At 41.9% G+C, this 22,931-nt stretch overlaps 1 protein-coding gene across 6 annotated transcripts in view; it reads left to right on the top strand.

Moving 5' to 3' along the window:
• The window catches only part of MIPOL1 (mirror-image polydactyly 1), a 528,027-nt gene that overhangs the window by 172,806 nt on the left and 332,290 nt on the right, over positions 1 to 22,931 (top strand). For all 6 annotated transcript variants that reach the window (XM_068254025.1, XM_068254028.1, XM_068254026.1 and 3 more), the window contains one exon: positions 18,090 to 18,195. In XM_068254025.1, coding sequence (XP_068110126.1) covers positions 18,090 to 18,195 — 106 coding nt within the window. The remainder of the gene's footprint in view (positions 1 to 18,089; positions 18,196 to 22,931) is intronic.

Genomic DNA, 22,931 nt, shown 5'->3' with positions numbered 1-22,931 from the left:
CATGCAGCTTCATAAAACACTTTACTGTAAACCTGAGGAAGTTGGCAGTTCCCACGTAACGTGTCTTCCTTTCCTGTGTCCAATAAAATTATTATCCTTTCTACCTGAGGTAAGACTGTTTCCAACGTTTATCCATGGCATACTACTTTTGGGCGCCTCCTCCTTTTTGTGTGTTCTGTTGGCCCTTCTCCCTCCTGCATAGAAACCGGCTAATGACCTGTGCACAGCCTTGGCCCTGCAACATTGCCCGAGGGATTGAGTTCTGATCTTTACCGGGTGGCATGCCTTGTACATGTGTATGAGGCTTAAGAAATGAAAGGATATTATTTTTTAACAACTAAACAGGCATTGCTGATTAACAGTTGAGGCCTAAATAGCATAACCGTGACATAGGAATTATTGGTGTGATAATTAAGCTGTAACTATTTTATGTGGTCTCTATTGATTATCGCAACTGTTCTGTATTTCCACACACCTCTCATAACTATTATAGGCATGGTTTGTTATGTTGGTTCTTTGAGTTTGGACTGGTAAGGTTAATCTGGCCTGGTAATAATTTGTGTATCATTTATGGACTTATTTTGAGAAACATCATTTCTGTATATAGCCTTTTGATTTGTTATTTGTGCCTTCAAAATGTAATTGGTGCAGGCTACAATCTTTCTATTCACAAGATTGGAGGAGGCTAAGGTGCCCTGTCTGAGGCAACAAAAAATGGCCAGAAACAGCCCTTTACTTAGCACATCCTAGTGCTATTCGTTATGAAGATTTAATGGACCTTATTCAACTATGTATTTTTGTCATCACTTGCAATATGTGACCAATTTCTTTCACCATATGATCTACCCAGGTAGCAGATAATACAAATGTCCATAAGGGGGAAAGATGTTTCAAGCATGTGGGTTGAGGGGGGAGGCATCCAAGGTTAACCCAGGTGCACTTGGATCAGAGGGGCCTGTTGCCATGTTGGACTGAATCTGATGGTGGCGTAGCCATCATCAGCCCAAAGAGCCCACGTAATATGTGTATTGGGTGGTGTAGCTTGATGCTGGAGGCGATCCAAGTGTTGGATGGTGATACGATCAGTGGCAGCCCTACTGTTGCAGAGTCTGACAGTGGAGCAAACAGGGTTCAACATGACACTGTACAGCCAAGCCCTGCTGTAGTCCCCTGCTCTTCTGTTAGTGCTATACACGCTGCCTGCGTATAGCACGTGGTGCAGGTGTGATGTTATACACGCGTGTATACCACTAGTGGAAGAGGGGGGAATTACAAATACGGATGGGCGACACATGACAGGTAATGTATAAATGCACACGCTGGGGGTATATTTATAGACTAGTGGGGCAGCGCCATCGCTCATCCTAATATCGCTCACCGTTACCGCCACACACGTGATCGACTCTGACGGCCCGACATCTTGCAGCATGTCTGATCAATACATGCGACCGTTTTGGCCCGAAATTGGTCGCATTTTCGATCGGGCATGCTCTTGACGGAATCCAATTCGATAATAATTATCTAATCGGATGGTCGATCGTCTGCCAAGTCGAGAGATGTATAGATGTGTCTATGGCCCTGTTCCCACTACATGCATTGTCGTCTGGATTTCGGCAACGCATGCAGGAGGCCGACACGCAGGACATCAGAAGTGCATAGACTGCACTGTCTGATGTTCACACTGCATGCGTTGTCCTCCGGATTTCGGCAACGCATGCAGGAGGCCGACACGCACGACATCAGAAGTACATAGACTGAACTGTCTGATGTTCACACTGCATGCGTTGCAGACCAGTGCGGTCCGCAAACGCATGCTGTGCGCATTTTTTGCCCAAATGCATGGCGGTCCCATTCACTACAGTGGATGGGAATCAGCCATGCAACGCATGCAAACACAGATGGCGTGCGTTCCTACGCATTGCGTTTCGATCGCACAGCCATCTGCGTTTGGTAGTGTGAACAGGGCCTATCTCAGAACACTTTAGCTTGTGCTTGCTTTCTGCACATCCCTTTGATTTTCACTGTCCCTGCATAGGGGAAAGCAGCACTTAGCTGGTGGCACCTTATGAGGGGTCAGAGGTGGAAAACTTTTCTGAAGATTGACAGGCTGAGTTGAGGCATATATCTTTCTTTTTTTATTCTGTGTAAGCCATTCGCCCTGCTTCAGAAATGTTAATATGGAATGTGAACAGCGAAAAAGAGTGGTTGAGGAGCAGATTACCTCAATATTGCAAGTATTCACTATCTGTCTTCCCAGAGAAGCAATAAAAGCCTCTTCCAGAAGACTGGCAAGCCCATGTCACAAGGATGACAGCTAGGTCAATATATACCTTAATAAGAAACAGCACATTTTAGCACCAATATAACCTTCTAGCCCGCAAAGGTTGGTTTCCATGCCAACGTGAAACAATATATCAATGATCCGGGATGTCTACATGCCTAATTTGTGAGTTTAGATTCCAGCAGCCTTTTTTTATTGTTAATAATTGGGATCAGCTTCTTGTATTACTGTTTCATTTCCACCTAGATAAGTTTATAGTTCATAATGCTTGAGCTTTTACTTGCTATAACTCGGAATATACATTTATCTGCTGAAGGAAGATTGCACTGAAAGGAAGTGAGTGCTGCTGCTTATGTCCATACACAGCAGTAGTTAAAATATATGGTAAAGGTTGGATGAAGCTGTTAATTATGGCGCAGCCAAAAATGGCGCCCGCTAAATAGTGGGGAATGGGGGGGTGTTTATTAGTGGTTGGGGGAGGTGGCTTGTTAGTTGCCGGGGGGGGGGGGTTTGTGACAGGTAGGGAGAGGTTAGGTCATAGTGAAAATATCGGCAATTATTGCTGATATGTCATTATATCAGGTTGTATGTGGTTGTGTGCACTCTCTCGATGACAGGGATGTGCCCAGGCAGATCCAGCAGTACCACGGATCAACAGACTGTAGAATCAGGAAGCCGGCACCATCCAGTGGTATTATAAGCTCTTTTTATGTAAGGAGAATGTCTCTTTTCTCAAGCCATGCTGCACTTCAAATGACAAACACAGTATCGCCTCTTTATATACTCAAGGAAATCAGAAGCTGACCAATCACATTTGCTCAGGTCCAGGCGGACCTGACTGGGAACTATCATGTCAGTTTCTGATTGGAGGAGGGAGGATTCCAAAGACGGATGGGCACTGCGCAGTGGACACCGAACAGGTAATATATAAATGCACGGCTTGAGAAAGGAGACATCCTCTGAAACCAGGGGCGTAGCAAAATGGGGTGCAGTGGTAGCGACCACATTGGGGCCCTTGGGTCAGAGGGGCACCGAAGAGCCCTCCCTCAACTACAGTATCAGCTCTCTATTGGTCCTGTGCTCATAATAATCACTTCTATAGATACTTTGAATAGTGGTAATCATTAACAAACTGCTCCCCATCCCCTTCTTGCACCTCTGACACTGTAGTTGCCATTGGCAGGTTTTGGTGAGCCGTATCAATTGTTATGTATAGAGTGCTTGGGGGCCCCATTGTAAAACTTGCATCCGGGCCCACAGCTCCTTAGCTACGCCACTGTCTGAAACGTTGCTATGTATGCTGTAATATAAATTAATAAAAATAGCTTATAATACACCTGGATGGTGCCGGCTTCATGACCTACATTATATCAGGTTGTAGAATATCGGTCATTCTAGCGATATTCTACTGCTGCAGTTTAATTATTTATTAGGTTTTTTGTTTAATTTAATGTCTGAATTAGTGCACTGCCTTTTCAAATGTATGCATGCAGGAGCCTTCTAAGTGCAGTAGTTTAAAAACCCTTTTGTTAATAGATGCAGGGATCTGGCTCAAATTGGGTGGTTGTTTAAAGGGGAACTTCAGCCTAAACAAACATACTCTTATTAAGTTACATTAGTTACGTTAATTAGAATAGATAGGTAATATAATCTTTTACCCACCCTGTTTTAAAAGAACAGGCAAATGTTTGTGATTCAGGGGGGCTGCCATCTTTGTCATGGGGGCAGCCATCTTTTTAGTTGAAAGGAGGTAACAGGGAGCATGAGGCACAGTTCCAACTGTCCTGTGTCCTGATAACCCCTCCCAGCTGCACACGCTAGGCTTCAAATGTCAAATTCAAAATGTAAAAAAAAAACCATTGCACCAAAACAGCAGAACGAGAACAACATCAGAAATCCCATCATGCTTTGCACAGCATAAGGGGAAAACTGCCAGGGCAGTTTTCTTCTGTGCAGCTAAAAATGAGGCTTGTATAAGAGAAACAAAGTTCTGATGCTGTGAAACTGTTAAAGAAACACCAGACCTTTTCAATGCTGCTGAGTCGATTTTTAGTCTGGAGGTTCACTTTAAATGGAACTAGGTAATTTGCTTGTGGGGAAATCCAGTCACCTCATCAGGTCTGCAAAACAACTTTCTACAAATAGAAGGTATTTGTGATTATTTAGATTGAAGTGACCATATGATGTCTCCCACAATGGCTCTATGTGGTAGGACTTGAAGCACACAGAGTTATAGATTGCTCAGCAAGCTCATGATGAACCAGAACTCCTAGGAGTGTGTAAAGGGCTAAAAAGGACCAAAAAGCCCTCTGACTATAATCACTATGCAAACAGAAATCTGCCTTCTTAAAACAGAAGGTATTTGAGATTATTCAGGTTGGAGTGAGCATATGAGGTCGCCCACAATGCATCACTTCAGAATATGCTTTGTTGTCCCTAAAAGCCAGACATGCATCCAGAACTTCTGGAATGATGTGTCAGCTTGTTAATATTAAGAAGCCATGCAAATCCAATATGCATACAAACTGTTTAGGACTGGTTGGTCCTCAGTCAATCTCAAAGGTGCTAATGGGGGTAGGTAGTTGTTTGGGGGCTATGGGTGTGTGTGTGTGTGTGTGTGGGGGGGGGGGGGATATAGCAGCTCCATTTATTACACACACACACACACACACACACACATATACACACACACACACACACACACACACACACACACACACACATATACACATATACACACACACACACACACACACACACACACACACACACATACACACACATACACACACACATACACACACATACACACACATACACACACATACACACACACACACACATACACATATACACACACACACACACACACACACATACACACACACACACACACACACACACACACACACACACATACACACACATACACACATACACACATACACACATACACACATACACACACACACACACACACACACACACACACACACACACACACACACTTATGTCTACATCCTGTCTGGAATAAGAGGACACAAATAGGCTTAAGATTTTACATACTGCAGTCCTAACGTTAAACCTAAAAGTTTTAGTAGGTTTTACTTTTGTAGGGAGCATTGAAATTGTTAAGCCTCAGTGTTTACTGTATGCCAGAGCTGCCTGGCAGTGCTCTCCTGCAGTCTATTCACAGCTGCTGATAAGAGCTAATTGGACACTTTGATCTTATCTTTAAAACACTGTGAAGTAAATTCTTCAGTAACTATATGTGGTATAAAGACTTTTCATTGTGTGCTGTGCATGTGTTCAGTTCCACTTTAAAGGGTTTTTATTGGCACTTTAACAGTGTATTTTATGGGTCTGGCGCATTTCCTTAGGTTTTGTGCCAGTATTGGCTTGTCCTACCAAATGGTATGTGTCCCGATTAGTCTTCACAGTCTCAATAAGCATTATTTATCCTGGACACCGGTTTGGAACAACAAATAATTTCGGCATGCAATTTCAATGTACTTTATAAATTATTTTGCCCAAATTTATTTCAGGGTTACTTTCAAGTCCACTGTGCTAAGGTGAAAGCAGGGTCGTTGGGTGAAATCTCATCCCAGCTTAAAGAGGAACTTTAGCGAAAAGGGGAAAAAAAGAAATCAATACATTGAAAAAAAGAAGTTAAAAAATAGAAGATCGATCAGGAAACGATTGATATTCGCCGTGTAATTTGTTCTTATTGTTTGATCCACAATGAGCCTGCACGTAACCATCTTTACTACTGGCAGACATGAAAAAAACAAACAGCACCAACTTCCATTATCTTTAACCACATCCCCTAACAATGCAATAGGCTAAACTGTGTTTTTAATAGGTATACATATGCACAAAGGGAGATTCTGGTTGCTTGGCAGTTGAAAAATACTGTTATTTCCCACAGTACGACAAGGTTCACAGACAGGAAACTGTCAGGACCTAGGACATCACACTGCATGAGGGGTTTCACCACAATATCAGCCATACAGACTATGTATTTATCAGACTATGACATTTATGTATTTATACAGACAGAACGTACAAACTCAAATAAGTCTGGTGCAAAGCTCAGCGCCTCTCTGTGACACAGAGGCGCTGAGCTATGCACCAGACTTACTTGAGTTTTATGCTCCGTTTCTATTGCCTGATGAAGCTGGAGATGCCCGCAAAACGCGTTGCACTTGTACTTTCTGGAGTATATAAATACATTTTTGTTGTTTTGAATACACACAACACCCGTATGTGTCTGCTTGGGGGAGGTAAGTCCATCTCTGGCTCCTCTCATTTTAAACATTTTAGAATATTTTATCCTTTTGGCACCTCTGTCTGCTTATACAGTTCCTGAGTCCACCCTTGGTGGAGGGGTGTTGCCCCTTGTTTCCTATCTACAGTGAGCGACTTCTTAATCCTGATTGGGGACAGGTCTAATCTCCTCACCTGCTGAAATAGTGGTTACCTGGACAATAACCCATGTTTGTGAGTATAAATAGATACTTACTCATCATATCCACATACCAGTACATACTACACTATATTGGGCTCTCAGTGTCTCTATTCTGTCTTCGGTTACAGTTCCTCTTTAACAGAATACCCAAGCAGCTCAGGGTGACCCAAAACTACTAGGAAAATATAGAGGGCTAAAAGAGACCAAAAAGCCCTCCTACTAAAAACCCAACGCTCAGTGTAGTTTGCCTTCTTAAAACAGAAGGTATTTGCGATAATTCAGCTTTAAGGACACATCTGAGCAAGAACAAAAAACTAGATCTACTTACCAGGGGCTTCCTCTAGCCCCTGGCAGCCTATCGCCGCAGCTCCAGTGTCACCGGATCCCATCTGTTGCAGAGGCCGACCTCGACAGGTCGGCATCTACAGCAGCCTGCGGGAACTCGTGGCTGCGCCGCTCACAACCTCGCTTACATTGCCTGGTGCTTTCTGTGCAGACACAGTACTTCTGCACCTGCGCAGAACGCTTCAAGCTACATGAGCGCGATCGCAAGGGGCTCAGCCTTGCATTGGCACAGTAGCTGCCGACCTGGTGAGGTCTGCATCTGCAACGGAGGGTATCTGTGGACACCGGAGCTCCAGCGAGGGAAAGATTGGCTGCCAGTGGCTGGAGCCCCAGGTAAGTAGATCTTGTTTTTTTTGTTTTTGCTCGGACGTGTCCTTTAAGTGAGTGACTGTGGTCTCCTACAATGCATCACTACTGAATATGCAAATTATCTCTTTATACCCCTGAAGCCAGGCTTACATTCAAAACCGCTGGTGTATAGCTAGCCTATAGCTTACAATATTTACAGAGCCACATCAACCCAACATGCAGACAGCCTGTTTCGAACTGTTGTTCCTCCTTAGTGCATGGCAGGGATTGATATGGCTGTATGGGATAGGGGCTTGGACCAGAACAACTGAGTACCCAAGCAGCTCGGGGTAACCCAAACCACTAGGAAGGTATAGGGGACTAAAAGAGACCAAAAAGCCCTCCTACTAAAAACCCAACGCTCAGTGTAGTTTGCCTCCTTAAAACAGAAGGTATTTGTGATAATTCAGCTTTACATGGGTGCATCAGGTTTCCCATAATGCATCACTACTGAATAGTTCCTTTTTAAGTTCTCCTTTAGTAGGACAGCCTCTCTTCTCTCTGCCCAAAGTAAAAATGCATTAGATCAGTATACGTGTGTTACACAGTGTACTCAGGCATTATATGTTTGACAGTGGGTAGGCCATCCAGGGCACAAAGCATCCTTCATTCTGGCATCTTAGCAAGTGTCATAAACTACATCTTTCCTTTGTTTTCAAAAACTAGTCTTTTCACCTCGGGATGAAATTAAGGTCGACTTCAGTGCTTTTCTTGGCTTGTAAATTTATAACGGCGCTTGTATATTTTGATATTGCAGAGAGCTATTCTGTTATTGTAGCTTGCCTGACATGACCAGAAGCTATCACTACCTGTAACCGGTTCCAATACTAATAATGTCATACAAAGAGCTAATAGACCTCCATTGTTGTTTGTCTTTATTCATGCTGGCTTTGTAATGACTTTCACCTTTTGCATCTTCCTGGTGCAGGTTTCTGGGTTATCACAATGGGTGTGTGAGAACAGCAGCAGCTATAAAGTGCCCAGCCTGCTGATTAGATTCTAGGTGTGACCTTATCTGTTTTGTATGTACCATCTGACACAGCTTATTGCTGCTCACGGCAGCTGCTCCCAACTCTCCCTATCAACCACATCTACCGTTTCCAGGCCCAGTGACCCAATGTAGTGTATTGTATTTCAATTTTATTTATAATACGGAAGAGCTAAGAAGTATAGTGCTTGAATTATGTGGGGCTTTTGTGAGAAAACCCAGTCTTAGTCCTTCATATTTAGGTATTGTCCCTTTTTTCTATTTTTCATATTGGAGTGGCTGGATAGTGTATTTTGACACAGGAGACCGGGATTCGAACCTCGGCTCTTCCTGTTCAATAAGCCAGCAACCTATTCAGTAAGGAGACTTTGGGCAAGACTCCTTAACACTGATACTGCCTACAGAGGGTGCCCTAGTAGCTCAAGTGCTTTGAGTCTGCCAGGAGAAAATTGCAATATCAATGTTCTGTGTCTTGTTTTATAACCATGGGCAGATCCATGGCCAGATGAATCGAAATCTCTGCCAACGAAGGATCATTCCCCAATCCATCTGGCTGAATCTGCAAGCGCCGTTTACACCAATGTAAACAATCGTGTAAACAAATGATCATTTACATGATGGTGGCAAAACCCATGAAACTCGGTGAGGATCGGAATATTCCTCCACGATTTAATCCAACATGGCCAAAGGATTTTGGGTCATACTTTAGAGTCCGGTGTCAGAAAGCTGGGTTTGCGTCCAAGATCTTGGGTCTTCCACTAGGACAATGACCCCAAACATATGTAAAAAAAACCAAACACAGAAATGGATGGCAACAAAGCGCTGGAGAGTTCTGAAGTGGGCAGCAATGAGTCCAGATCTAAATTCTACTGAACACCTGTGGAGAGATCTTAAAATTGGTGTTGGGAAAAGGCGCCCTTCTAATAAGAAAGACCTGGAGAAGTTTGCAAAGAAAGAGTGGTCCAAAATTCTGGGTGAGAGGTGTAAGAAACTTATTGATGGTTATTGGAAGTGACTGATTTCAGTAATTTTTTCCAAAGGGTGTGCAACCAAATATTAAGTTAAGGGTGCCAATTAGTGTATCCAGACTATCTTTGAAGTTTTGTGAGACATTCTGTCAAATTTGCTTTTTTCCCTCACTTTTTGTTTTGTTCTAATACACACAAAGGGAATAAACGTGCATAGCTAAATATGTCTAACTGTATTACTTTTCTATGAGAAATACTTGATTTTCTGGAAAAATTTCTGGTGTGCCAACAGTTTCGGCCATGAACGTACGGTGCATACACACCTTTGACAGATGTCGCCCGTCGGGGATCAGGAGCTGATCCACTTGGGCGCAATTGCAGCACTGGCTGCACACACTTGTGCCAGCTGTGTAGCTGATGGCGTGCCGCATTGCTATGTGGGACAACAATGAGCAGCACGTGCATGACGTCATGCAGCAGGCGTGGGGACGGCACAAACAATGGGATCGACGTCGCTAGGGGCGAGTGTATCAGACTGGTGGATCGCTCGTAGGTTGGGGGTCGGTGGCTTGATTATCAGCCACCTCAGCCGACTTGAGTCCGGCACGTGTACGGGCCTTAGAATCTTTATCAAGTATAACCCTGGGCTACAAATAGTTTCTGGTCTACAAACCTGGGATTTGCGCAGCCATGACTGTCCCCAAACAGTTTCTATGCTGTAAATCTGGTGATCTCATTGACCCATTTTTGTGTCTTGAGAACACTGCCCCAAGTTCCATTTTAAGCATGATGCAGATGATGAGCACACTAGTCCTAGATGCCATTTTTACAGGTGAGTAGATTTCAACAGATTATTGTAAATACTAGTTCTCAGAGAATTCATAGGTATATGTTGACTTCAGTGGGAATTTTTCTTGTTGACATTTACCTTGAGTCAGTCAATCAGTGGAGTTAGTGGACCTTAGTAGGGTAGATTCACAGATGTGTGTCATTTAGACAGTCAAGGCATATACCTGGCTCTTTTACGTTGTATATTACAGTCTGTCAACATCCTATTGTCAGCGTTGCGGCATTGTCATTTGCAGTATGTGTGTGACGGATGGACAGTATATTTACAGTGGACAACGTGAAGCCTATATTCAAGTCTCTTACAATATGAAGCAAGAGCAGTCTAAATACCGTATAACACCGGAATACAGCACAAATATATTACTTTTATTGGGTGTTTTATTAGAATGCACAGCATTTCTAACCAGAAGGCTATTCAGTATTCACCAGTACCATAGTGGTTCCAATTTTGACATTAACAAATCTGGAAGTTTCCAAAGGTTTAATAGTAATCTAGATACCTGTACCATTTTAAATTGTGCCCACCATGCTTAAAGTGCACATTTCCTGCCTCACAAATGCATATTGTAGCGTATTAACATAACAGAAGTTTTTTTTCCCCATCTTGTGAAGTCAACAGGAACATCACATGATCTCCCAAAGTGCTCTGGGGCAAAACTGGTGTGTGATATCATAGCCTAGACTAAATATCGCTGTGAGAATGGAACCACATAACAATATATAAATATAAGAAAGGAAGGGAAAATTATATAGGAGTTATAAGGAAAATTATTATTATTATTTTATAAAGCGCCAACATATTACAAAGTCATATGTACAAAGTCGGAAAGCAAACAAGAGGTACATAATGATACAGATCATGATATACATCAAATATGGACATTGGTACAAAATACAGAACTGGTGGTTACAAGAGATGAATAAAATGTATAACGCCTCTTGCACACTACATGCGATTCAGATTTTTTATCGGAATCCAAAATCAGACGTATAAAAAAATCGAAATCGCATGTAGTGTGCAAGAGGCGTAACAGAGTGCAAGCTAAGAAATTAACAACAAAATCTGAGACACAAAAGGGTGAGAGAGCCCTGTCCTTGCGAGCTTACAATCTAAGGTAAGCAATCTAAAACTGATGATTCCCTATAGAAATGGTGGCCGCTTAGTCTGTAATGTCAGATGTAGGCTTACATCATGGTTCACAAAGGACAGAGACATTGAGCCGTATGCGATTCACTTTTTCTCCTGAGTTTTTTCTCCTAGGAGATAATTTTTCATCTTCATTTTCAAATAACTTTTTAGCACTTTGCAATGGAAAAAGTACCAAAAAGTACTGTCAAAATTATCTTGAGTATTTGTTTGCTTTTTGGTGGTTTAAAAAGCATTTTATTGACAACTTGTGAAAATATCACCTAATAGAAAACTCAGGTGAAAAACTGAATTGCATATGGCCCAATGGCACCATATGCAATTAGCCTTTTCTCCTTTGTTTTCTCCTAGGAGATAATTTTTCATGTTCTCTTTAAAATAACTTCTTTGGCACTTTGCAATTAACCTGCTCACAACCGTGTCACGCCGATGGGCGTGGCCACGGCGGCAGCTCCAGGACCGCCTACCGCTGATCGGCGTAAAGTCCTGGGGCTAGCTTTTGCAGGAGATCACACGCATCTCCTATTGTTAGGCGGAGCGGAGCCTTCAGTCTCCAAGCGGCAATCGCTGCTCGGAGACTGTTAGACGGCGAAACCGCTGTCTAATTACCTTGTACAGCACTGCGATCTGCAGCAGCACTGTACTGGGGACAGCCGATCGCCATGATTGGCTCGCTGCGGGGATGGAGGGAGAGAGGAAAAAAAAAAGGAAATAAATAGTTATACTTATTAAAAAATAAATAAGAAAAAGATTTATAAATAAAATAAACACAGGGGGAGCAATCAGACCCCACCAACAGAGAGCGCTGTTGGTGGGGAGAAAAGGGGGGGGGGATCACGTGTGTGCGTTGTTGTGCGGCCCTACAGCTTGGCCTTAAAGCTGCAGTGGCCTTATTGACAATGAATGGCCTGGTCTTTAGCTGGGGTTTAACACTGCGGTCCTCAAGAGGGTAAAAAAGTACCGACAAGTAGGTGAAACAGTGCTATTAATAATATTTTGAGTATTTTCTTGTTTGTAGATGGTATAAAAGGCATTTTTTATTGCTAAGGTGTGAACATATCACCTAGGAGGAAATTCAGGAGAAAAAGTTAACTGCACATGGGCCAATGTGTCAACTGAGGTATCAGGAGAAAGGAGGAAAGAAGAAAAAAGAAAGGGAGTGAAAGGCATAAAGAGCAAATAAGAGACAAAGCAAAAAAAAGAACAACTGGGATTGGTCCAAAGTAATATGATTTGTGTGGAAGACATTAGAATTTGGTCTGTAATAGGAGAGAGGTTACGGTAAAACCTGGTGCACGAACACGTGCATAATGAATGATCAGAAAGCTATGCCGTCCATGCAACACACAGAAAATTTGCCCTTAGGTGGTTGGAACATTTAATTAGTTAGAATGCATTGATATGACTGCTGAATACTTTAGTGCATCTTTTGGTTGATCAAACAAGGAGGTTAGTTTAGCATTAAAGAGAATGTGTACTGTCCGATTTGTACAATAAAAAACATACCAATCGAGTCACTATGATCTCCTGGATCCTTCTCTGCCGTTTCCATTGCTCCCCGCCGTGATCCTGGCTTTTAATCGCCAGTTTTAGGCAGTGTTTACAAACAAAAAACATGGCCGCTAACCAGGAAGTGATGTATGTATATATATATATATATATATATATATATATCACATTACGGTATACTACAAGTTTTTATTACATAATGAATTTTCTGCACTCCAGTCAGGGATTCTCACAGTTTCTCAGCATGGGCAGCTCTCTCCCCCCTGAAAATTGAGAGCAGAGACCTGTCTGTGAGGGATAAACAAAGCACACACACAGAGCCTGCAGGGGGCATGGAGGGAGCGTGCATCAATTCTCCCTATCACAGCAGAGGCAGTGCATTCCTCTCTTGGTCGAAAAAGCTTGACAAAGAAAAGTAGATTAGATATATTACAGAGACAGTGCAACTAGAAAAGGCTGCAGTAAGCCAGAGCACATTAGAACAGGTATAGGAACTTATAGGATAGAAGAAATAAAGCTGAACATTTTGTTACAGAATCTCTTTAAGCAGGACTTAAGGTTTCCATACACACATCGATTTTAACATTCAATTCCAAGCAGACTTGATCATTTTGATCAAATTTGCTGGGAATGGATTATCCCAAATTTTGATTGATTTTGACGAAAAGTCAGTCAGATAGAACAGAAAATTCTAGCTTGATCAGAGTGGGGCAGGATCTGTAGTCAATAGATGGGTCATGGCATTGCACCACATTAAACGGTTTAACACGGTTTTGTGGATTTTTAATAGAATCCCTGCTAAAATCTATTGAAAATCAATGTGCTGTGTGTGTGTGGTAGGAATTGATTTAAAGAGGAAGTCATAATTTTGCCTTAATCAAGGACAATGAGGTATTGTTCATCTTAAAAAGTATGGCCAAAGTCACTCATCCATGATTGGCTTTATGGTTTTTTTTTGTAACTTTACTTTTGGGGGGGGACGCGTGTTAGGCGCATGGTAATGGCGGATGTCTGACTCATGAGCTCTACTCTTTTGTGGCTACAACTCGTCTCAAACCGATTGCTGATCAAGCTACTGCACATCGGGAGGCAGGGGATTGGGGAACACCTCATGGAGACCAATTCCTCCAATAAAAGGGAAAAACATTTTAAATGTACTCCACAGACATAACAACAAAAGCTGTTTAGGAGATACCTTTAATGACTAACTGTACAAGATTTCTTTGCAAGCTTTCGAAAATTTAAGTTTCGTCTTCAGGCATGTTTCAGAACTGGATCAGAACCATACTTTGCAAACTTTTAATGGTTCTGATCCACTACTGAAACATGCCCGAATAAGAAACTTAAAGTTTTAAAAGCTTGCAAAGAAATCTTGTACAGTTGTTTATTAACGGTATCACCTAAACAACTTTTGTTGTTATGTCTTCGGATTCTCTCCATGACTAACACCAAACCACACACAATTGTACTCCACAAACTACCTTCCGTTACTAAAACAGGTCCCAAAAGAACTCCTGCAGATATCCCATTTTAAATTAACACTGCCCAGGAAGATTGCAGCTTATAAAATGAAATATAATATCTTCCTAAATTACGACACCACATTATACCTTCTGGTAAAGGAAGGGGGTTTGGCCTACCAAACTTAAAAATGTTTCATCAGGCCTGCATTGTAGAGATGAGTGGTGGCAGCTGACCTCTCCAAAACCATTGTTATAGCTGGAGTCTCGGTTTTGCCCTTGAAATACCTCATTGTCACACAATTATGTAATCTTGATCCCCAGTTACATAGCCTCCCAACTATTCTAGCTACTTTAACAGCTTGGAAATCTGTGCTGTTATGACTCCTATATCGTCAGATTAAACTCTTTTGCTAAACATTCCAATATCAGCCTTCTATCAACTGATCCCTAACTTTAAAGGTTTGCAAAGAGTGGGAATATACTCTTTTAATGATTTATCGAAGGAGGGTTCATTTATCTCAATGTTGGCCTCAACCAAAATGTTCCCTGGTATAGAATGATTTACATTCTCGATCCTCCAAATTTCCCACCGGCTGAAGGACCAATACCTCACACAATATAAACTAGAGGCTTAGTTGCTAGACTTAATAACTATCTCCCTCTCAAAGGGGATATCTCAGAATGGTATGACTTCTTATGCTTGCAGGTTCCCTCAACCCTGGATAAATACACCATATTTTGGTCGCACAAAACCCAGCAGCAAATATCCACAGCAGACTTCATTAAGGCTCATAGACTGCTCAGAAAATTGTCCAAGTGTAGTTCCCATATTGATACCACACATAACATTTTCTTTAAATTGTATCTCTGCCCTAGGACACTAGCTATGTGTTTAGCAACCACTTGAAATCCTGTTAGAGAAACTGCAACCATTTGTAAGGACACTTTACCTTATTTTTTTGGATGTGCCCCATTATCAACCCCTTCTCGTGTCTAGTATTCCAGACAATCAAAAGAACCGCACACCCGTCAGTGAGCTTGCTGGTGCCGGATACCTGTTGCAGCAGTCAATCCAGTAATCCAAAGAGGGATCCGCACACAGACTTCAGGAACACACTGTGTTTATTGTTTCATATGCACACATGTAAGACATCAACAGTCGTCTACACCGACGATCGTTTCGGGGCCAATGCGCTCCCCTTTGTCAAGGCATTAACAGACTGACATATACCATATATGTCAGTCTGCTAATGCCTTGACAAAGGGGACCGCATTGGCCCCGAAACGATGGTCGGTGTAGACGTCTTTGGATTACTAGTATTCCAGACAATCGCCATTATTACAGGTTTCTCCCCATGGAAAAATCCTATAGAGGGCACAGGGTAGCTTGGGTGATTTAATTATGTTTTTATTGTTTCTGTTCTGTTTGTTTTTAGATGTCATTGTTCAAATTACTTGGTTATGTGATGCTGGTAAATATGTAATCTAGATAAACCTGTGTCAAATCTGAATGTAGGATCACATGTTGATATGCAGATTTTAGACTTTGTTTTGGTTGTCACCTACTACTGATCTTGTGAATGTGGAATGTGAGTTATTTAAAATGTACTGTTTGCTGAATGAAACATTTTTAATAAACACTATTGAGGTAAGAAAAAAAATAAGCTGACTTGAAAATGAGAGTCACTTGAATTGATTTTTTTTTTGTGTTATTGGCAGCCAGTGGAGGTACTGGAATAAAGGGACAGCATCAGAAATCAGACTAGCAAATGTCAGAGTAAAGTATGCTATTCCTTTTGTATTTTGGCTTCATGAAAATAAAGTATGGTGTCTTCTTCATGGTTGAACATCTTTTTAATGCTGATTTGAGTCAAATCTGAATTTGACTTGCTGTGGAAGGCACAGAGTTTGTAATGATTGATGGACTCCATGTTTGGTTTACTGTATAACTGGAGGATACCTTCTATTTATAGTGGGGGTTCCAGTTAATAATGAGACAGTAATTCCTACAGTTGCTATGATGGCAGTATAAGGTAGGAATATAAAATTTACCAGTACGTATAGTAAGAAATTAAAACACACTTGCTGAAAAATTAACAAGGAGCGGACATTCAGAAATGCAGCATATTTTTGGCATTTGTGTCACCACATGTATAAACGTGCATGTGTCTTAAACATACACTTGAATGAGGCAGTGTCATGTGACAAAGTTGTTTGTTTGTTAATAGGAAAGTGCTAAATAAAGTTAACTCAATTGAGTGAAAGTCTTCTACAAGTAAGATAATCATGGTGTCTCTGCAGTTATTCCTCTTTCTGAAGAAAGGTGGAATCCACAAGATAAAGCCAAAAGACATCATTATACAAGTTGTCCCACCTCTTAATATACACATGGCAACAATATGGCCTTTGTGACAAATCAATGATGATCAATGAGATATAAATAGTTTCAAGGTGATGCAGAATCATGCAAATGTATACAGTTTGTAAATTGACCAATCAAATTCCATCTTGGTCAGATCCGATTGTCCAAATTAAAAGGACTCCGAGCAGTGCAGAAACTATGGAAAGATGCATATCATTTTAAAGCTCTCTTTCTCCTCTTTCCAATGATATATAAACCGCCGCCCTACGCCTTTTAGTTTTTGCGAAAATAGAAAAAACTAAAAGGCGTAGGGCTGCGGTTTAGGTGTCGCCAGAAAGAGGAGAAAGAGAGCTTTAAAATGATATCCATCTTTCCATAGTTACATTGTATTAAACAGGGCGACTTTTTCTGCTGAATGGAGCTGCTGACTTTGAGAAAAAGTCGCCCTGTGTAATACAATGTAACTATGGAAAGATGGATATCATTTTACAGCTCTCTTTCTCCTCTTTCTGGCGACACCTAAACCGCGGCCCTATGCCTTTTAGTTTTCTCTATTTTCGCGATCGAAATCGCGGTTGCGGCAATTTCGATTGCGAAAATAGCAAAAACTAAAAGGCGTAGGGCGGCGGTTTATATATCATTGGAAAGAGAAGAAAGAGAGCTTTAAAATGATATGCATCTTTCCATAGTTTCTGCACTGCTCGGTGTCCCTTTAAAGCTGGATAAAGTGTTACCAAAATGTGCTTAATGCTGCATCAACTCTGATTTATTTACATCTCTCTGACCATCCCTAGGACTGATTAATGCTACTGGTTTAAGTTGCTTTTAACTGAAATTTACATGCAAATGCAAATACAATGGTCTCCAATACTCCACAACTTGCACATTTGCATCACTTAGCAGTGTTGGGCCACTTTCATTGCTGCATGCTATGCTGAAATTGGCATAATGTGATACAACACAGACTTCTTGACATACTCCTAGAGAAAGCATTGAGCATGTCTAGGATGCAGTGCCTGTTTATCTTGTGTTCTTCAAGCTTCTGACAGCCATTTTAATTGGTGTTTCCTTCTTGCTTTAGGCTGGCACTTAAGTGCACGCTGAATGCACAATTAACGCCAAGCAAACGCGATTGTCTGTTTCGGAAGCTTCAAAGCCAGAGGAGACCAGGCCTTAAGGTTTTGCCAAGAAACTATTAGCTCTGCTCTCTCTAAATTTGAAACCTTTACAATATAAACTAAATACAGAGGATTGTAAGAATCGTAATGTTTTTGTGTGAGGATAGCTGAGTAAATAGAAAGGTTGCAGAGCCAGTTTTTATTATCATGCATTGATCTCCGGGCCTCCCTGTTTATTCTCAGCTGCAGGAATCCCTGATGAGCAGAGAGAGGGACCTGGACACTCTGAAGTTGGACGCTGAACTGCTGGAACAAGCTACCCAGGCCCGGATCGCTGAGAAGACGGCAGGTAATACGAAGCCTTAGCCTTTACGTGGATGAGGCATGCAGTTGCACAAGTGACGTGGCTCTCTTAATGCAAGCTTTATTTGCTCAGGGAGGAGAAGGAATGACTTTTCTTTCCTGGACTTTTTGTTTGGCGGTTTGGAAGTGCTTGTGTGGCTCTGCGTTGAAGATCCTGGTACTGGTATTAGTGAGGACTCTACCTGCATTCAGACTGATTTGGGCATTAAGCTTCTTGTTAGCACCATGTCAATCCAATCACAAAGAGCTTGTTTGTTTAGTTGGAAGGTCTTGAACAAATAGAGCAGCAGAGAGGGGAGGGGAAGGCGAAGGAATAGGAGCTCCGCATTGTGCACCAAGGTTCATACACATCACATTTCAATTAAAGTGGCATTCAAGTCTAAAATCAAACTATTTTTCAGGTGAACACTTCTTACCTGTAATGTAATTTATGTGTGCAGGTAGTCCATAAGGCTGCCATAGACTGACAGACAGACTGTCGGCTGACCTATGAAATTTTTGCTTGTGTTTAGGCAAGACAAATCTGTGCCGAATGCTAATTAACAAAACCATTTTGCATGAATATATTGCAGCGGTCGGGGTTCCCGCCTGACCGCTGCCACGATATTTGCTTAAGTGTAAATCAGATTTTAGTATTTTCAGTATTTTAAACAAGCCATTTGGTCATTTAACATGTTAGTATTCATATACTTATTGTTTGTGTGCTTAAAGTATCTTAAATAGGACCTAAACTCTTCCACAGGAGTGAAGTAAAACATAGAGAAATTCACCCTGTTTGTATTTTGAGATAACAGCCTGTCTAATTCTTCCTTATCTGCTAGTAATGAGCTACTGTAATATGAGCTGTCAGCTCTGTCTGATCTGTGCAGAGGTTTGTGCCATTCAGACAGGCTATATGTAAACACACAGGCATTAATGTCTAAACCACTTTCAACCAAAATGAGTACACCATGTGTCAAAATTCTTTTCAGTTAGACATTTTCCCTCCATGAGGTCATGTTACGCATTAGTGTTATAAGGTCTCAGGTGTGAACGGGGAGCAGGTGTGTTACATTTGGTGTTATCACTCTCACTCTCATACTGGTCACTGGAATTCAACATGGCACCTCATGAAAGAGAACTCTCTTAAGACATTCAAAAAATAATTGTTGCCCTGCATAAAGATGGCCTTGGCTATATACGATCGCTAACATCCAGAAACTGAGCTGCAGCACGATGGCCAAGACCATACAGCCATTTAACAGCATAGGCTCCACTCACCTCGTCATGGACGACCAAGGGATTAGTGCACGTACTCAGTGTCCTATCCAGAGGATGGCTTTTGTAAAAAGACACTGACAGTTTGCTGAAGACAAGCAAGCTAACGGTATCCATTTTTGCAACCATATCCTGTGGTCTGATGAGACCAAGATATTGTGTTCAGATGGTGTCAACCAGGTGAGGAGTACAAAAACAAAGTGTGTCTTGTCTACAGTCAAGGATGGTGATAGGAGTTTCATGGTTTTGGTTTTGCATGAGTGCTGCTAGTACTGGAGAGCTACGGTTAAAGTAAACCAGAGACGAAGCACCCTCATGTATTTTAATATATATATCAGTGGGAACATTAGAGAAAACACCTACCCTGCTCCCTAGTTTTATTCTTCACTGTTCAGCTTGCTTCTCATCAGCCCTGATAAAATCCCAGACAGAGCATTCAGTCTGGCTTTGCTATAATGACTCTATATAAGCTACAATGGTTCCTGAGCCAAGCCAGAAGGGGGCAGGCTTGGGCTTGAAAAGACATCACAGAAGACAGTCTCAGCTATAATGATTCCTGAGCAAAGCCAGACTATTGCTCAGTCAGGGATTTTATCAGGGCTGGTAACAAGCAGGCTAAGCAGTGAAGAATGAAACCGAGAGAAGGGTAGGTTTTTTCTCTAATGTCCCCACTGATATATATGTTAAAATACATTAAGGTGCTTCGTCTCTGGTTCACTTTAACTGGGGGAACCATGAATACCAATCTGTACTGTGATGCGCTGAAGCAGAGCATGACCCCATCCCTTTGGATACTGGGCCCAAGGGCAGTATTCCAACATAATGACCCCAAACACACGTCCAAGAGCACCACTTCTTTGCTAAAGAAACTGAGGGTAAAGGTGCTAGACTGGCGAAACAGGTTTCCAGACCTCAACCCTAGTGAGAATCTCTGGGTTATCTTCAAAAGTAAGGAGAAGGAACAGCTGTGTGATGTGGTCATAGAGGAGCTCCAGTGAACTCCATGCCCAAGAAAGTTAAGACAGTGCTGAAAAATAATGGGACAGCGCCCCCTTCAATGACAGGGCACACCTTGTCCAAGGCTATAAAGAAACAGCACATACCCACCTCCAATGGCTACAAGAAAGGTGGGGGTAACTATCCCATACATGTGGTGGTAGGCCCTGGGAGTGTTTAATGGGGGAACCTGGAAGCCTCATACCGATTTCCAAAAAGGGTTAAAATAAAAAATATAAATATAAAATATATAATGATTCTTTTCCATGCCAATATACTCAGTAATGTAGATTGAGAAGTCCCTCGTTGCACATATCATATATGAGGCCTGTGGCACATTGTCCAAGCATGAGTTGTCCAACCATGGTAGCTCATCCAATGCCGATGCTTTGTTTACAGTGTTTAACTGCATGGAAGATGGGGTGAGCCATTGCTGGTGGCTGGCACTCTCATTTAGGGAAGATAAGCTTTCTCTGGTCTGAGTGGGAGAACTTAGGTGGTCCAGGTTCAGAAGGGGATGTGTTATGTGGATGTAGCCCAAGGTGTCTTGGGGGGGTAGATTGAGAGAGGGTTTAAAGGGGAACTTCAGCCTAAACAAACATACTGTCATCAAGTTACATTAGTTATGTTAATTAGAATAGATAGGTAATATAATCTCTTACCCACCCTGTTTTAAAAGAACGGGCAAATGTTTGTGATTCATGGGGGCTGCCATCTTTGTCATGGGGGCAGCCATCTTTTTGGTTGAAAGGAGGTGACAGGGAGCATGAGACACAGTTCCAACTGTCCTGTGTCCTGATTACCCCTCCCAGCTGCACACGCTAGGCTTCAAATGTCAAATTCAAAATGTAAAAGAAAAAAATGTGCACCAAAACAGCAGATAGAGAACAACAACATCATAAATCCCATCATGATTTGCCCAGCATCAGGGGAAAAAAGCCCGGGCAGTTTTCTTCTGTGCAGCTAAAAATGAGGCTTGGGTAAGAAAAACAAAGTTCTCATGCTGTGAAACTGTTAAAGAAACACCAAGCCTTTTCAGTGCTGCTGAGTCGATTTTTAGTCCGGAGGTTCACTTTAAAGTGAAGTAGCATGTTCAGAGTTATTTTATTGAACACACTGTCAGGGCCCTTTTCCACCAGCGCTGGCTGAATCGCAAAAACGCAAACCGCTAGCGATTTTACAATCGCTACGGTTTGCTTTTTAACATAGGAATCGCGGTAGGTCATTTCCACTACCGCGATTCGTTTTTGCCGGGAACGCGAACGCGCGGCGGAGCGATATTTGCCGCGATTTTGCTATGCAGTGCATAGCAAAATCGCGGCCGCGAACGTCGGGGAATCGCCGGTAATTGCGATTCAGCAATCGCTAGCGTTCAGCGTGAACGCTAGCGATTGCTAGTGGAAAAGGGCCCTCAGGGTTATATTAGCTTCCAGCTCAAGGTTGCTATTGGAGTCATTGTAAACTATGACTTCAGGGTAGGTTTTACAGTTAGTCACCTCAAGCATTGGGCGGGGATTAAAATATTTTTTGTGAAGTCCCATGATTTTGTAGTTAGGTCCCTGCTTACATTAAAAGTAAAAAGTTGTAAAAAAAAATTCCAATATAGGCCATATCTCTTGTTTTTTTTTCTTTGTTTTTAAACCTGGATAAGTAGTAAGTTACGTTTGTGTGAAAATATACTCTTACACAGCATGCAGCACTGTTTTTAACCACTTGAGGACCGGAGGTTTATACCCCCCTAGTGACAAGGCAATTTTTTTTTTGTGTGAAGCCAGCACTTCACAACTTTAACGGTTTATTGCTCGGTCATACAGCTTAGCACCCAAATTAGTTTTACCTCCTTTTCTTCCCACTAATGGAGCTCTCTTTTGATGGTCTCTGATTGCTGCAGCAATCTTTAGTTTGTTTGTTTGTTTTTATCAAAAAATAAGTAAATTTTAGCAATAAAACACTTCCATACTACACACTACACATTATGTACAGAGACACTGGCTATTGCAGGGATTAGATTGTGAGCCCATCAGAGGGACAGTTAAGTGACAAGCCTATCCTCTGTGCAGCTCTGCGTTAGATGTCAGCGCTTTATAAAGGATCTTTCATTAATAAATCAAACACACAGCCTACCAGCGCTGATCAGCCACTGGCAGGCTGATTGCTATTTATTTTATTTTATTTATTTATTTATTGTATTTATAAAGCGCCAACATATTACGCGGCGTTGGACATTAGTTTAGGTTACAGACAGTGTTTAGGGGTGACATACAGCAATATGACAATACAGGAATACAAGAAAGACCAGATCATGCAGCACAGTATGAGTACAAGGTAATGCTTAGTCATGGGATGGGAGCATGGAGATTAGGCAAGTTAGGTTCACTCAGATGCATAGCATGGGTTCACAGTAATGGAGGTGCATGATCAGGTAGGACACAAAAGGAGGAGGACCCTGCCCAAAGGCTTACAATCTAG

This window comes from Hyperolius riggenbachi, chromosome 9 (genome assembly GCF_040937935.1).
Source record: "Hyperolius riggenbachi isolate aHypRig1 chromosome 9, aHypRig1.pri, whole genome shotgun sequence".
In the NCBI taxonomy this organism is placed as follows: domain Eukaryota; kingdom Metazoa; phylum Chordata; class Amphibia; order Anura; family Hyperoliidae; genus Hyperolius; species Hyperolius riggenbachi.
Note: the sequence above shows the minus strand (reverse complement) of the source record. Positions and strands in the feature narration are given on the sequence as shown.